The sequence below is a fragment of the Poecilia reticulata genome, chromosome 3 (genome assembly GCF_904066995.2).
Source record: "Poecilia reticulata chromosome 3, P_reticulata-male-v2, whole genome shotgun sequence".
Lineage (NCBI taxonomy): Eukaryota > Metazoa > Chordata > Actinopteri > Cyprinodontiformes > Poeciliidae > Poecilia > Poecilia reticulata.
In genome coordinates this window covers 29,355,124-29,368,711 of record NC_088832.1, presented here as the reverse complement: position 1 = coordinate 29,368,711, position 13,588 = coordinate 29,355,124, and the positions used below count along the sequence as shown (strand labels likewise).

The 13,588-nt window shown below is 38.2% G+C and overlaps 2 protein-coding genes and 1 pseudogene across 6 annotated transcripts in view; 2 read left to right on the top strand and 1 right to left on the bottom strand.

The window, feature by feature from the left end:
* The first annotated feature begins 27 nt into the window (after positions 1-27).
* Positions 28-2,708, top strand: LOC108166185 (UDP-glucuronosyltransferase 2A1 pseudogene; annotated as a pseudogene). Its single transcript, XR_014086995.1, has 2 exons — positions 28-626; positions 924-2,708. The product of XR_014086995.1 is annotated as a UDP-glucuronosyltransferase 2A1 pseudogene (transcript).
* Positions 2,709-4,539: 1,831 nt separating this feature from the next.
* LOC103462686 (calcium homeostasis modulator protein 5) lies at positions 4,540-7,143 on the bottom strand. Its single transcript, XM_008405621.3, has 2 exons — positions 5,491-7,143; positions 4,540-5,377 (listed from the first exon to the last, which is right to left on the bottom strand). The coding sequence occupies exons 1-2, from the start codon at positions 5,953-5,955 to the stop codon at positions 5,225-5,227; spliced, it is 618 nt and encodes a 205-aa protein (XP_008403843.1). The 5' UTR covers positions 5,956-7,143; the 3' UTR covers positions 4,540-5,224.
* Positions 7,144-7,809: 666 nt separating this feature from the next.
* The window catches only part of LOC103462684 (neuroplastin-like), a 36,091-nt gene continuing 30,312 nt past the window's right edge, over positions 7,810-13,588 (top strand). For 2 of the 4 annotated variants that reach the window (XM_008405620.3, XM_081605424.1), the window contains exon 1: positions 7,810-8,491. In XM_008405620.3, the coding sequence (XP_008403842.1) occupies positions 8,416-8,491 (76 nt within the window). In that variant the 5' untranslated portion in view covers positions 7,810-8,415. The remainder of the gene's footprint in view (positions 8,492-13,588) is intronic. The other 2 variants (XM_008405619.3, XM_008405618.3) reach the window with 2 other exon arrangements.

The window sequence follows — 13,588 nt, the reverse complement described above, 5'->3', positions numbered from 1 at the left end:
CTTAAACCAAAGGACAGCTTAGTGGCCAGATAATGTAACGTGCAGTTCTTTTGACTGTAGAGCTGGAATCTGGGAAAAGTGCACTCATGCATGAGGGGAAACATCCAAAGTCTACAGAAAAAGGCTCCCAAGCAATTTGCTCTCCAACGTCCCTCTAACCACTAGATCAACAGTAATTTCCTGTAAGCCTGATAAAGTCTCAAAAAACCCAACTCCGGATGAAAATGTAGTTTCCTCCGTTGCATCACTCTGAGTAGTGAAGATCTCTACAATACAAAAACTATGTTTCGCTTCAAATTTTGATTTAATGTGTTAATGGAAAAAGATATCCATTAAGTCTGAAAACAAATCAAAAATTGTAAAACATCCTACAAATACTTTGTTGATTTACTATAAAAATGTCAAAGAGCAACTTTGAAGTTATCAACACCAAGCTTTCCTGTGATGTATGACTTATATGGGCACAATGTACTGCTCTCTGTCAACTTTGTACCCTCTTATCAATAACACATATAAGAACCCATAAATACAGCTGCAAAGTCCTTTTCCAGTTTGAACCTGATACGGGCAACACTTTGAAAAAGGAATAATCCCTGAAAGACAAATTTACACCGGCAGCCAAACAGGTAACTTTTATTTTAGTCTTTGCATGTGTTCTTGTGTCAATATTAGCTGATTTGTTCTAGTGGATCTGTAGAGGGTCAGTTACAGGCAACAATTTGCATAATCGAGACCTTTGAGCAACACGAGTTAATCTTTTGTATTTGGGATCGTACATCAGCAGAAAAAAAAAACATTGCTACAATCACAATTATTAAACATCTTTTTTGAATCCCATACTGGTTTTTATGCAATATATTGTTTTATTTGAAAAATACATATAGGGTACAAATGTGCTAATTTATTTAATGTTTATTTTGCAGCTTTAGAACACAAAATGCATTGGATCTGGATCAGTCTGATCTGGCTCTGTCCAGTGGTGGTACATAGTGGGAAAGTACTTGTCCTCCCAGTTGACGGGAGCCACTGGGTGAACATGAAAATCATCATCGAAGAACTACATTCAAGGGGTCATCAGGTTTTTGTTGTGCGACAGACAGACAGCTGGTATATCAAGGAATCCTCCCCGTTCTATACTTCAATTAATACAGACACAGAGTCTGGATTTGACGAAGACTTCATAAAATCATTTGTGACTGAACTGTTGAAAATCCAAAGGGAGGGGAAGTCTATTTGGACTCGTATCAAACTGGAAATGGAACAAGCACAGAAGATCTCAGAGTTCCACATAAAATCGGCCAAAAATCTTGAAAAGACTTTTGAATCCAAAGAGCTGATAAAGTCCATGCAAGACGCCAACTATGACCTTGTCCTCACAGATCCTGCTTTACCAATGGGTGTCATACTTGCACATTACCTCAAACTACCTCTAGTTTTTAATGCGAGATGGACCAGTCACGGCGAAGGCCACTTTGCAATCGCACCTTCTCCTCTCTCGTATATTCCAATGACTGGAACAGAGATGTCTGATAAAATGTCTTTTATTCAGAGAGTCCTAAATGTAATGATATTTGCTTTGAATGAATACAACATTATGTGGCATATTTTACCATATTATGAAGGCTTAGTTACAAAGTACTTTGGATCAGATGTAGACTATTTATCCATGTTTCAAACTGCAGATCTGTGGCTCATGAGAGTGGACTTTGTGTTTGAGTTTCCCCGTCCCACTATGCCAAATGCTATCTATATGGGAGGGTTCCAGTGCAAACCTGCGAAAAGTCTGCCTCAGGACTTGGAGGAGTATATGCAGAGCTCTGGAGAGCACGGAGTTATCATAATGTCTCTGGGGACTTTAATTGGAGATTTACCCCATGATTTAGCTGAAGTGATAGCTGGAGCTTTTGCTAAATTACCTCAAAAAGTCATTTGGAAGTATAAAGGCGTGAGGCCAGCCAATCTGGGAAATAACACTTTAGTGGTAGACTGGATGCCTCAGAACGACCTTCTAGGACATCCTAAGATTAAGTTGTTTGTGGCTCACGGGGGAACAAATGGTGTTCAGGAGGCGATTTATCATGGAGTTCCTATTCTGGGTCTTCCTTTGATTTTCGACCAGCCTGATAATCTGCTTAGAATGGAAATAAGAGGAGCTGGGAAGAATATTCAGATTTCTACTATGACTGAAGACACGTTCTTGCAGGGGATACAGGAAGTCCTAACTGAACCCTCTTATAGGATGAATATGCAGAGACTCTCCAGGCTGCACAGAGATCAGCCAATGAAGCCCCTGGACCAAGCCATCTGGTGGATAGAGTTTGTCATGAGGAACAGAGGAGCTGCTCACCTGAGAACCGAGTCCTACAGGCTGCCCTGGTATTCCTACCACTGTGTAGATGTGATGCTGTTTTTAGGGGGAGCTGTGCTGGTTATTTTTGGTGTGTTTGCTGTCCTCCTAAAATGCTTGTGGCGTTTGTGTCTGAAAAACAAGAAGAAACGAGATTGAAAAGACAAGAAATGTGGTCAAATGGGAACCAGACAGATTTATTTTGAGTTTAGATTTGCAAATTGTAAACCCCTAGGCTAGATTATTTGTGTTTTTTGTGAAAGTGAGATTATTTAAATGAGTTGGGGAAACACCTGGTCTGGTGTTAGTAATATTAGCCTCTCTTTCTGAACTATCTTTTGAATAAAGAATCTTGAGTGAATATTTTAACTGTTTCTTTTTTTTCAAACCTCAACACTTAAATCTTTGGTTTTTCTTAGTTGTCTAATTTATTTTTGTATCCTGATGGGTTAATTTTAAAGATATTGGTTATTATTCTTCATCACAGCATGTTCAACTACGCTGCTTTGCAGTGCAACACTGTTTATAGAATTTTACTCACTTTTTGGCATTGCTACAAAATGTATTTCATCTTAGAGGAAAATAACTGTGTTTAGGGACGATGCAGACAACACTGCCAATAAAAACACCAGCATAAGTGAAATAAAAAGTGTTGGAAATTCTAGCTCATGACAGATCTTAAAATTAAAAGAAAATAATCTAGCATGTAAAAACAAACTTACAAAATGTTTTTATTTTTCCATTTTTCGGAAGGCTGTAACTCAGTGAAGCAGAATTTAGCATTTAAATCCATAAACGTGAGTCTAATGGTAATACATTTTCTGTAGACTAGTCCAACAAAACAAGAGTGAACACATTCTCTCATTGAAACCGTGTGTTCGCTGTTGTGGCTTTACGCTTATTTGCCAAAAACTAAAATCCCCCTCTGTGTCAAAAGGTGAAGGCAACAGAATGTCTAAAAACAACTTCTGCAAGGCCACAGATGACCTCTAATCTGCAAACGTCAACCAGTAAAGCAAATGAAGCACAATCTATGAGTTGCCCATTTAAAACTGGTTTGACTGTTTGCTGTGTATTTCAGGGAACTTGTGACTACACTTATTATTGTGCTTTGCTTTGTTGCATCTGATGAATCTAAATAATTATAACATAATTTCAGCTCAATGAAGGCACAAGTGAACTTCCAAACAGCAGTATTGTTAATTTCACTATTGATACAACACTTATTTCAATTTGTTCAAGCAGCCTGTAAATATGAGGAAAACTATTGCACTATTGCTACACAAAAGCTGAAACCTTTAGACATACTTCATTTTTTTCTAGAAGGAAAAATGTAAATTATATTCAAACTATGACTGTCCGAAACATTTGAGGACTTTACCTCATTATGAAAATCCTTCTAATACTAAAAATAAAGAGAAAATGCAACCATCGCTTTAAAAATGAGTTATTATGCCTGTTTGTCATGATACAAATTGCCTTTCAAGGACAGGCGGTTATAGATAATGGATTGATGGATGGATTTTAGTTATATAGATTAAAACTGTTTTCTGGAGATACTCGGTCTCAAAAGGTTATATGTAGAACAGGAATTTCAGTTTAGAGGAACATTTTTATTATTTTTTATCATAAAAGAATAATAAAAGACAAAGCAATATTAGCTGCCTGGTAGACACACCTTATGAGGCAATATAGTTAACAAATTAGATTAAAAAAACAGTGTATTAAAAATATACAGATTAAAAAACATAAAAGAAATGGGTGAAAAGTTTACAAAATCTTACAGAGCAATCTGTGTTGACAACTGATATTTTTCAAAACAATATATATATATATATATATATTGTTTTTAGAAAAGCGTGATATTCGTTCTCACTTTATTCATGTTTATAACCAGGAAGCAGTTTAAGAAAGTTTAAGTTTAAGTTACTGTTTTTAACAAATCTAACTATTTCCAACATTTTCTGTGATTTATAATTACAGTGTTTTGTAAAGGTACTTGTAGTTGTGCTTCATAATTCACAACTATAAACTTCAATTATTGTATTGAATTTTATTTTTCTGTCAACACGGATTACCAGATTTATGAGTAAATAAAATAAACAATAAATAAATAAAAATCTATTTGAAGTGTGGTATGAATTTGTATTAAACCTCAAATACTATGTTGCCTGAAAGAAATCCACCCCATCTGGTATCCAAGTCACCTGATATGGGACTTTTATTAGACTCTAACTTTGAGAAACTTAATTTCAACGTAAATTCTGTAAAGACCTCAGAGGTTGTTCAGAGAATAATAATCAGAAAGACCAATTACCACAATAATTGTGACAAAATGTGAAAATGTTTACTGGGTGCGAGTACTTTTGCAAGGCGCTGAAATTAGATCCATTTGTTATTTTTATTTATTTTTACCTGATCAAACATATTTTGTCTCATCTCAACTATAGCAATAAAACAAAGAAAAACGAAAATACCAGATATTTTAAAAACATTAACCCACACCTTGATTAGGAATGAAATTGCTGCACTGGTGTCCCAGGTGAGGAAGCACCAAGAGAGGACAGTTATATATACTCATTCCTCAATACTTATACAAAAAACACACAATTTTCCTTTGAACACTGACACCTGGGATCATTCGACACACATTTACTTTTGAGGAATTTTTCAAGGAAAAAAAAACAAAGAGAAGAAGTCCAGTTGTCAAATGTTGAAACACTTACATTACTATGACCTGATGGAGAATTTTCAGACAGATTTTCAAATATCTTTTAAATGCCCCCAAAATATCCTGAGGGGGGCGATTAAAAAAAACTCCCGTCAAGTCTTTTTGTGGTATTTACAAAGTGTCTGTGTAGGGCAGGGTAGGTCCACTCATGATGTTCTGGTCCGTAGAGAGCTCATCCTGAGCACAGTGAGCTCAGCCACATCTGCATCTTGCATCTCCACCTCCTGTTGGCAGCTTTCTCTGATTACATACACTACCAGACCCGCACAGATGAAAATGAGGAGGATTATTCCTATTACCTGGACACAGGAGAGTAAGGTTAGCCAACGCATACATGGAAGAGCTTCCATCGTTTGATAACAAGTATATCTGACATAGGGAATACTCTGCCAACTGGTCATATCCCACTCACCTGAGAAAACACAAACAACCGCTGTGAGCGGAGCATTAATTCTTGTGGGGTGACGTCTCCCTCTGTAACTGGCTCACACCACTTCTGCGGAGCTGCCTTGTCAACAAGGACAAATCTTCCATCCCAGTCTGTCATAGCACAGGCAAAGTACTGGCCGTCCAGGAACAACAAGATCAGCCAAACGACAGCAGGAACGAAACTAGAGAGGGAAACCATTTTCCTGCACCACACGTTGCACCTGCATCCCTGGATGATCTGCATCAAGGTGAAGGCCATGACAGCAGGAATGATGAAGAATGCTGATGAAAACGCTCCATTCCAAGTAGGGTTGCAAGGACACTCAAACTCCAGCTCCACGAGCTTCTCTAGTCCCATGAGGATGAACCCGAAAGCCACATTTGATACCAGCGGACTGTTGCTAAGTTCATTTTTCAGCCTGGTAAGCCATTGTTGTCTACTTTCCATACTAAACTGACTAAAGAATGAAGACAACCGCTGCAAAAAGCCCAAAAGACAGTCCACGGTTGTGAACACATTGGCAACAGCTTAGTGATGCGTAATTAACACATCCAGGGGTAAGTTTTACCCTCAGGCAAAATGCTGCCCTTCCACTCTGATTGGCTTCGAACAACGGAGGGTGTGCCATCGGCGCTGACCTTTCTCTAGCGGATTGGTCTCTGGGAGATTTCAGGTGGGGTTTCATTTTAAATGTGGTCTCCTATAGAGTACGGGAGGGCGGGCTGTAAAGTGGAGGGAAGTTTGTTCTGCGGTAGAGTACACACATGCACTTTACAACAGTCTGGTAAATAAACATCCTAAATGTGTGATTGTTTACTTGGAAGCAAATATTTAAGTTAAAAAAAAGTTGAAATAGAGCTTGTGTTTGTATTTCCTTTAAATTCATGTAAAGCCCTTTGAATTGCCTTGTTGCTGAAAATGTGCTATATAAATAAAATTACCTTACCTTACCTTCAAAATGTAGAGAACATCAGAAATGAATTTATTTCATCCAAAAGGGAAAACATTAGAAGGTTTACTACAGGGCTCCAACATATTATTCAAGTCAATTCTTTTCCAGAGTCAAATATTCAGTCCTTTTTTAGTACACTTAAATGTAAGAACAATGGACTATGATTGATTAATTGAAGACATTCCAGATGGACAGATGAGATGACAAATAAAGTCTATAAATTCAAATATTTTTAAATATTTAAATATTTTTGAAATTTATTTTTCATACTTGTTACTCAACCTGGAAAATAATCATCCATCCATTTTCTTGCACCCTTTTTCCCTCAGTGGGGTCGGGAGGGGTGCTGGTGCCCATCTCCAGCCAACGTTTCAGGCGAGAGGCGGGGTACACCCTGGACAGGTCGCCAGTCTGTCGCAGGGCAACACAGAGACACACAGGACACACAACCATGCACACACACACTCATACCTAGGGGCAATTTGGAGAGGCCAATTAACCTAACAGTCATGTTTTTGGACTGTGGGAGGAAACCGGAGTACCCGGAGAAAACCCACACACGCACAGGGAGAACATGCAAACTCCATGCAGAAAGACCCCAGGCTGGGAATCGAACCCAGAACCTTCTTGCTGCAAGGCAACAGCTCTACCAACTGCGCCACTGTGCAGCCCGGAAAATAATCATATAAAATGTTTTTTTTTTTCAGACAACACAGGAACCATGTTATAATATTATTGGGTTATGAATAGATTATGTATTTAAATGCTTCCAGTCTATTTACTGAAACAGATTAGTACAGCTGTGAGCACACACTGCAATAAGGGACAGTTGCTGGTACTTTCGAGTTTATCCTAACTGGCCACACGAGGTCGCTCGTGCAGCAGCACAGATTAGGGATTGAGGAGGATTACAGGAAGCCATGTTAATTTTGAGGAGGAATTTAGAATGCATAATTTGAGAGGACCCAGGTAAATTATTAAATAATTTACGAATGATCCACTCAGGGAGCTGAAGAGTATCTTCACAACCTCATCAAAAAGAAATCTGAATGTGATGGAAAAAGTTTGAATCAGACTGATTCAATATTTGCTTTCTTGATATTGTTTTTAAGGCTCTGTAGTTGTTTTATCTTACACATCTGCACATGTTGCCTTTTATTCAGAACGTGTATGAAAATTGCAACAAAATAGAGTCCAAATAAATAGAAGTTTAAAAAGTGAGATAGACGTCCCGTCACCTGAAACTAATAACAAAATAAAATGTAAAACAGAAAAAAATTATAAAACATAAAAGTGTCGGAGTTCTCAAACATAATTTGCCTTTGCGTGACATGCGCGATGCAGTGCGCGTGCCGCTGATGAGTGTGTGTGCGTGTCTGCGTGTGTGTGTGTTCATCCCCAGTCATGAGCGCACTGGGCACGCGCGGCTTTCCGTCGCTGCCGTTGGTTCCCTACCAGCATCTGTTCCTCCGTTGGTATTAAAAATAGACCGGTGCTGATAACAGACTTATGTTTCGGCTTCATCACTCGCCGTCGGGAATCGCTTGCGCGCTACTTTCATCTTAATCACCGAACCGTGACCGGTGGGAGCGTAAATGCGCATCGGTGTGCGCATCTCTGAATCTTTGGAACCTCGCCGTGGACAATCTCCCTGACATCCAAAGACATCTTCCCCGCAATCCCAGCGAGGCTTCTTCGCCGCCTATGGCCGCAGATCAGCTCGGCTGGCCTCGTCCCGGACCTTTCACCCACGGCTGCCCTCCAAAAGGTGTTTGAATCAGGGAGACATCTCCACGGGATTAAAAAAAAAATAAAAATAAAAAATCACCTCGGCTGGCTGCTTTTAAAGAACCCGGTGCTATGCTGGGCCCATCTTTTTAGATCTCGTGATCAATATCCTACACCGTCTCTCCTCCCACATTCGTCCGACCGAGAGACCTTATCGAGCCCTAACGATGCATCCTAACGCGGTGATGCTGGCGGTGGTACTTCTGGGCAACTTGATGCTGCCCTTTGCCTCGGCTCAAAACGGTAAGGACACAGATGTGACCGTGGCAGAAATGTTCAGTGTGCGCTGAGGGAAAGTGATTTGTCTTGTGTTGAGGACGCCCGTGTGAAATGTTTCTAAAGAGGATTTTATTTCAACAGCGGTAAGCCATTACTTTCATTCCACGCTCCTCCACAACAAGGCCAGAGTTACTACGTTTGATTTGTGTCGCTGACAACGGAAAGTTCAGGAAAAATTGAACGAGGTGTGACAGTTTTTTCTCCTCCTCAGGTCATTTCTTGGATAGAGTGGGCATGGTTGACATGTTGAATAGAAATACACAGAAGGGACACGTTTTCGAGTTTTAATCTTCATTTATTTCCAATGCCAAGCAGAATTATTTATAGCCTAACCTTCAAACTTTTCACAAAAAATTGTTAACTATAAATTTTAATACATAGAGTAACACAAAATTACCACATAATTGTCAAGTAGAGGGAAAACTGTACACCTTGTTCTTTATTTTTTACAAATAAAAATCTGAAAAGTGTGGGCTGCAACCCCCTTTACTCAGATGGCCCTAAATGAAATCCAGTGCATCAGAAACAGAGTCCATCTGCGTGACATGTAACTTAGAGTATAAACAGTTGCTCTACGAAGGCTTCAGAAGTTTGTTTTGTAGATCTTTAGTGAACAAACAGTGAAGATCAATCAGACAGGTTACAGATGGTTGTGAATAAGCTTAAACTGAGGTCGACGTTTAACATGGCAGTGAACAAGTTTCAAACCATCATCCAAAAACTGAAAGAATATTGTAGAGTTACAAATGTACTAAATCTCAACTATAATAACCATAAGAGTTGTTGCATTTTATCTACTTGGCCTTTCTGTGAAAGTTGCAAGATGAAAGCCAGTTAAAATTTCCATTTGCAGTTTGCCATAACCCCTGTGAGACGGGAGGGAATAGATATGCACGCCACACTTTTTAGATTTAAGATAGTAAAAAGAAAAAAAAAACATTGAAAAACACACATGCTATTTCTTTCACATTATAATTAGGCACAACTGTGTCTACTACTGTGTCCTGCTTTAATACATAAAAGTTTATGCTTTTAACTGGCAGTATAAAGCATTTATTAGAGTATGAAAATGCTTGTTGGGAACTGTGGTTGTGCTATTTACATGGGGGAAAACATGCTAGTTCTTGAGTAGACTAGCTTAGATATGGTTGAGCTGGAAAAATGAGAAAAGGTCAAAGACAGATCCAACATGTTTTTTGTTCCGTTTGTTTCCTTTCCAGAGAATCTTCCTTGTGTGTTGTTGTTGGAAAGGTTGTTAATGCGTTGCATAACAAAATTATAAAAATTCATTCCGTTTGTTGGAGCATCTAGTAATTCTTCTCTTTATCAAAAAATAGGGACTCAAAATGTTTGACTGACAGACACTCCTCGATGCAAAGAGTGGATTTTTATGAACACCAAAAGTTCACTGTGCATTAATCATGGCGAAAACATGGAGGACTTGATATGAGGAAATGTCAGCAACATGCTGTTGGGTGTTCCAGCCTGTCCTCCTGTGATACAGCATGTCCTTACTTATAATTCTGTTGAATCACACCACCCGCTGGGCCACACAAATCAGCAGCCATTCATGAAATCAAAGTGGACTGCTCATAATTTTTGAAAAGTTTTAATAGCAACTCTCCAGTTGGAATTTATCTCCTGTAGGTTTTTATACCACTCTAAAAAAAATCATCTGTCTCTAAATGAGCTGCTACTCCCACATGTTGACAAAACAGTGTCACAAGCTGTCACAGAAAAAATAAGGCAGAGAAACGGGAGACAATTACTCTAAATACTGTATTATAATTTTTAATGCTTAAGCTCCACTTTGCTTAGCAGCGTGGGGAAAAATCTGTCTCATGCAAGACCTCCTGAGACAGATTTTGATGGCAGGTTTGAGAAGGTTGGAGGATTAAATTTGCAAATATTCTTTCATTTGTACCAATAAATCACTGCAGCAGATTATACAATAATTCTCGTCAAACAAAAAGAACAAACAAGCAGCACAGACAGAATATGGATCATTAACAAAGAAAAAGCAACCTCCGTCGTCAGCTTTTGGAGAGATAAATAAACCAAATATACACAGCATTATATAACAAAAAATATTCTCACTTGAATTTCTTTCCGCCTTCCTTATTAATTTCACTGAAGTGTGTGGAAGTCTTATTTGATTATCTGGAAAATGAAACACAAAATAGGCGTTGTGCTGTGCTGGCGTCCAGTCTCCATGGCCCAGTTTGCACCATAGAATTACATGCATGCATAAATACATGAAGTGGTCAGCGAGAGTCAGTCTCGTGCAAACCGGTCATCAAATCTGTTAATGTTTTCTTGCTACACAGAGGAAGATTTCATCAAGTAAACAGATCCTTCATTAACGTCGGTCTTGATTGGGGCTGTAATAAACTGCAGCTACTGCGCAGAACCAGAGGTATTTCTCAGATAATTGCTCATGTTGCATGCCAAACCATTTCATTTTTTTTCTCCCAGTTCAGATTAAGGGTAATCACTGTGCCACCTCTTACGCAATGCTTGGTTTTGCTGTGATATGACAGCATTCAGGCAGTGATGTGGGGACAATAATAATTATAAGTGCATGAGATTTAATCACTGTGTCTGGGAAAGCTGAGGGAATTTGTGCCAGTTGCTCCCTCATTTTCAGGAAAAACTAGGCCCACTACAGGCAGCCAGGTTGTGCGACAGATATTTGGAAGGCTGTGAATTGCATCCGTCCGTTCTGCAGCGTTTCTATTTTTACCACAGAGACTGAGCGCTGAGAACTGTGGCTTTAAGGTCCTTTTGTGAAAGTGAATCCATTAACTTTTAATGGACGGCCTCCCGGTGCACAGCTGCATGGCGCTCTGAAGACTCAATGCGTGGATGTAAACTATTTAAGATCAAATATTATATGTTCCTTATGCAAAATATACTAAACACTGTTGAGAAGACAGCTGGTGCTGACCTAAAGTAGTACCTTTGAGTCTTACATAATATCTCCCTACGAAGGATGCAACCTACTCTGCATGCTTTTCTGCTCTCCCTGGATGTGAGTCAATGTGTAGGCCACATTAAATGACAGTTGTAGGAATTTATTTTAGCATGTGCCACATTTCCATACTTATTCAGGATTAACATGTTGATGGACAGAGGTTTCATTTTGATTTGTGGAAAGGCTCTGCAGTTTCATGGCTGCATCATTTTTGTGCATAGAGTGGGAAATTTCACAGATATCATTTGACAAGCTGGAAATAGGACAAGGTGACAGATTGGCCTGGCCAGCACATCAGTCAGAGCACAACTAGATACAGTTTGTAAAGTGCATAGCTGATAACAAAATATAGCTCTGAGTTCTCTCATTTCTGTGTTTCTGCCATATAGATTTATTTGCCACCTAAAGAATAGAAACACAACAATTAGTCTTGAACTTATTGAAATGTTGATTATACAGATGCATCTGAATGATAAATGATATGTAACTGTATAGTGCTTTAATGAGTCCAAAGGACATCAAAGTGTTTCATTCTACCTTTAGTCATTCATCCATTCACACACACATTCACACACTGATGGTTACCACAGCTACCCTGGAGCAGTCTGACAGAACGTAGACCATCTTTTTAAAATTTCTTTTACAATGTAATTTTTTACTGCTCTTATGTAATATTATAAGATCAGGAAAGCTTATAAGTTTTTAGAAAAAAAAATTATAAAAAAATGTTAATAGAAGATTAGTTTCTATGAACCATGTAGTTTCTAATAGAAACATTTAAAATGTAACAGTCTTGATTGACGAGACAAAAAAATGAACAATTTTCCCTAAATTAGCTCTAATGGGTGATTGACAGGTCAAATATTAAAACTAATATTTAATTAAATATTAAATGTATCAAAACTAAGAACCTCAACCATTTCAGATCCATTAAGCAAATGCATGTACTTTAATGTTTTGCTGAGTTTAATAATAATCAGAAATGTTAGATATATCCAACATTTGCACATTTTGTACTAAAACCCATTCATCTGTGTGATGCAGAACTCGTCTCCTTTCTGAGCTGTCTGATGTTTGAACATCCCATCATTTATATACTTGCGCATAATTGTTTGAACAGATGAAGGCACCTTAAAGTATCTGGAGATTGTTCCCAAGGATGAGTCAGACATATGCAGTTCCACAATTCCTAATTTCTTGGCTGATTTTGTTCAAACATGTTAAGCAAGAAAGCTGCGTGTTCCAGGTGTGGCCTTAAAACACATGCTTCAATTAAATCATGCCTTCAACATGCCTTCAATTAAATCAAATGTATGGGTTAATCTATCAGAATTTTTGTCATTCAGGCTTTCCCACATTGTTTAAAGAGACATAATTCTGTATGTCAACTAAAAGTTACAAAAAATATATCTTAAAAATGTTCTTGTTCTGTTTTCTGGCACTTTGCAAACAAATTCCAATTGATCTAAAGCAAGAGAAGTTTGTTCTAATTTAACTTCAGACAGTGATAAAAAATATATATATATTTTTAGTTGCTGTATGTAAACTTCTGATTTAATCTGTAGGAAACCCTTACAGTTTCTCCATCACCATTGCCAAACCATGAGCTGATTGTAGCCAGATTAATATTCTAAAATAGCACAGATGTCAATCATTCACAACTTTCTCTGTTTGCTGATTGGCCAGGATGATACTAAATTAGAGAAATCAAACTCAATGGGACAAATCCCAGATGGAGCAACGGAAGGAGATGATAATCGAGTGGAATTGTGTAGGAAGGCAATAGCTATGAAATACAAAAAGTATGTTGTACCTAATAATAGGTCAAATCAAATACAGGTCAAGACACATGAATTCTATTTTTTCCTTTAATCTTCCTTTTGAAAAGTCTGTTTTTATTATTTGGTTATGCTAAAATCCATCAGGATGTAATGTTAGACTGAGTGTATAAGAAAGTCAAAGTGTTCATAAATCACCATTAAAAGCTCCACCCAAAAGTGAGACATTATGCACTGTAGTACCAGTTATGTATCAGCATCTGCAGAGGACAACATTGCACTGTAAGACAAGCATTTTACAGCCATGTA

Bases quoted from the DNA above. Each gene is read 5' to 3' on its own strand.
- LOC103462686 (XM_008405621.3), bottom strand. From the start codon at position 5,955: ATGGAAAGTAGACAACAATGGCTTACCAGGCTGAAAAATGAACTTAGC. The intron at 5,378-5,490 runs GTGAGTGGGATA...TCCTGTGTCCAG, and splicing joins GGTTGTTTGTGTTTTCTCAG to GTAATAGGAATAATCCTCCT.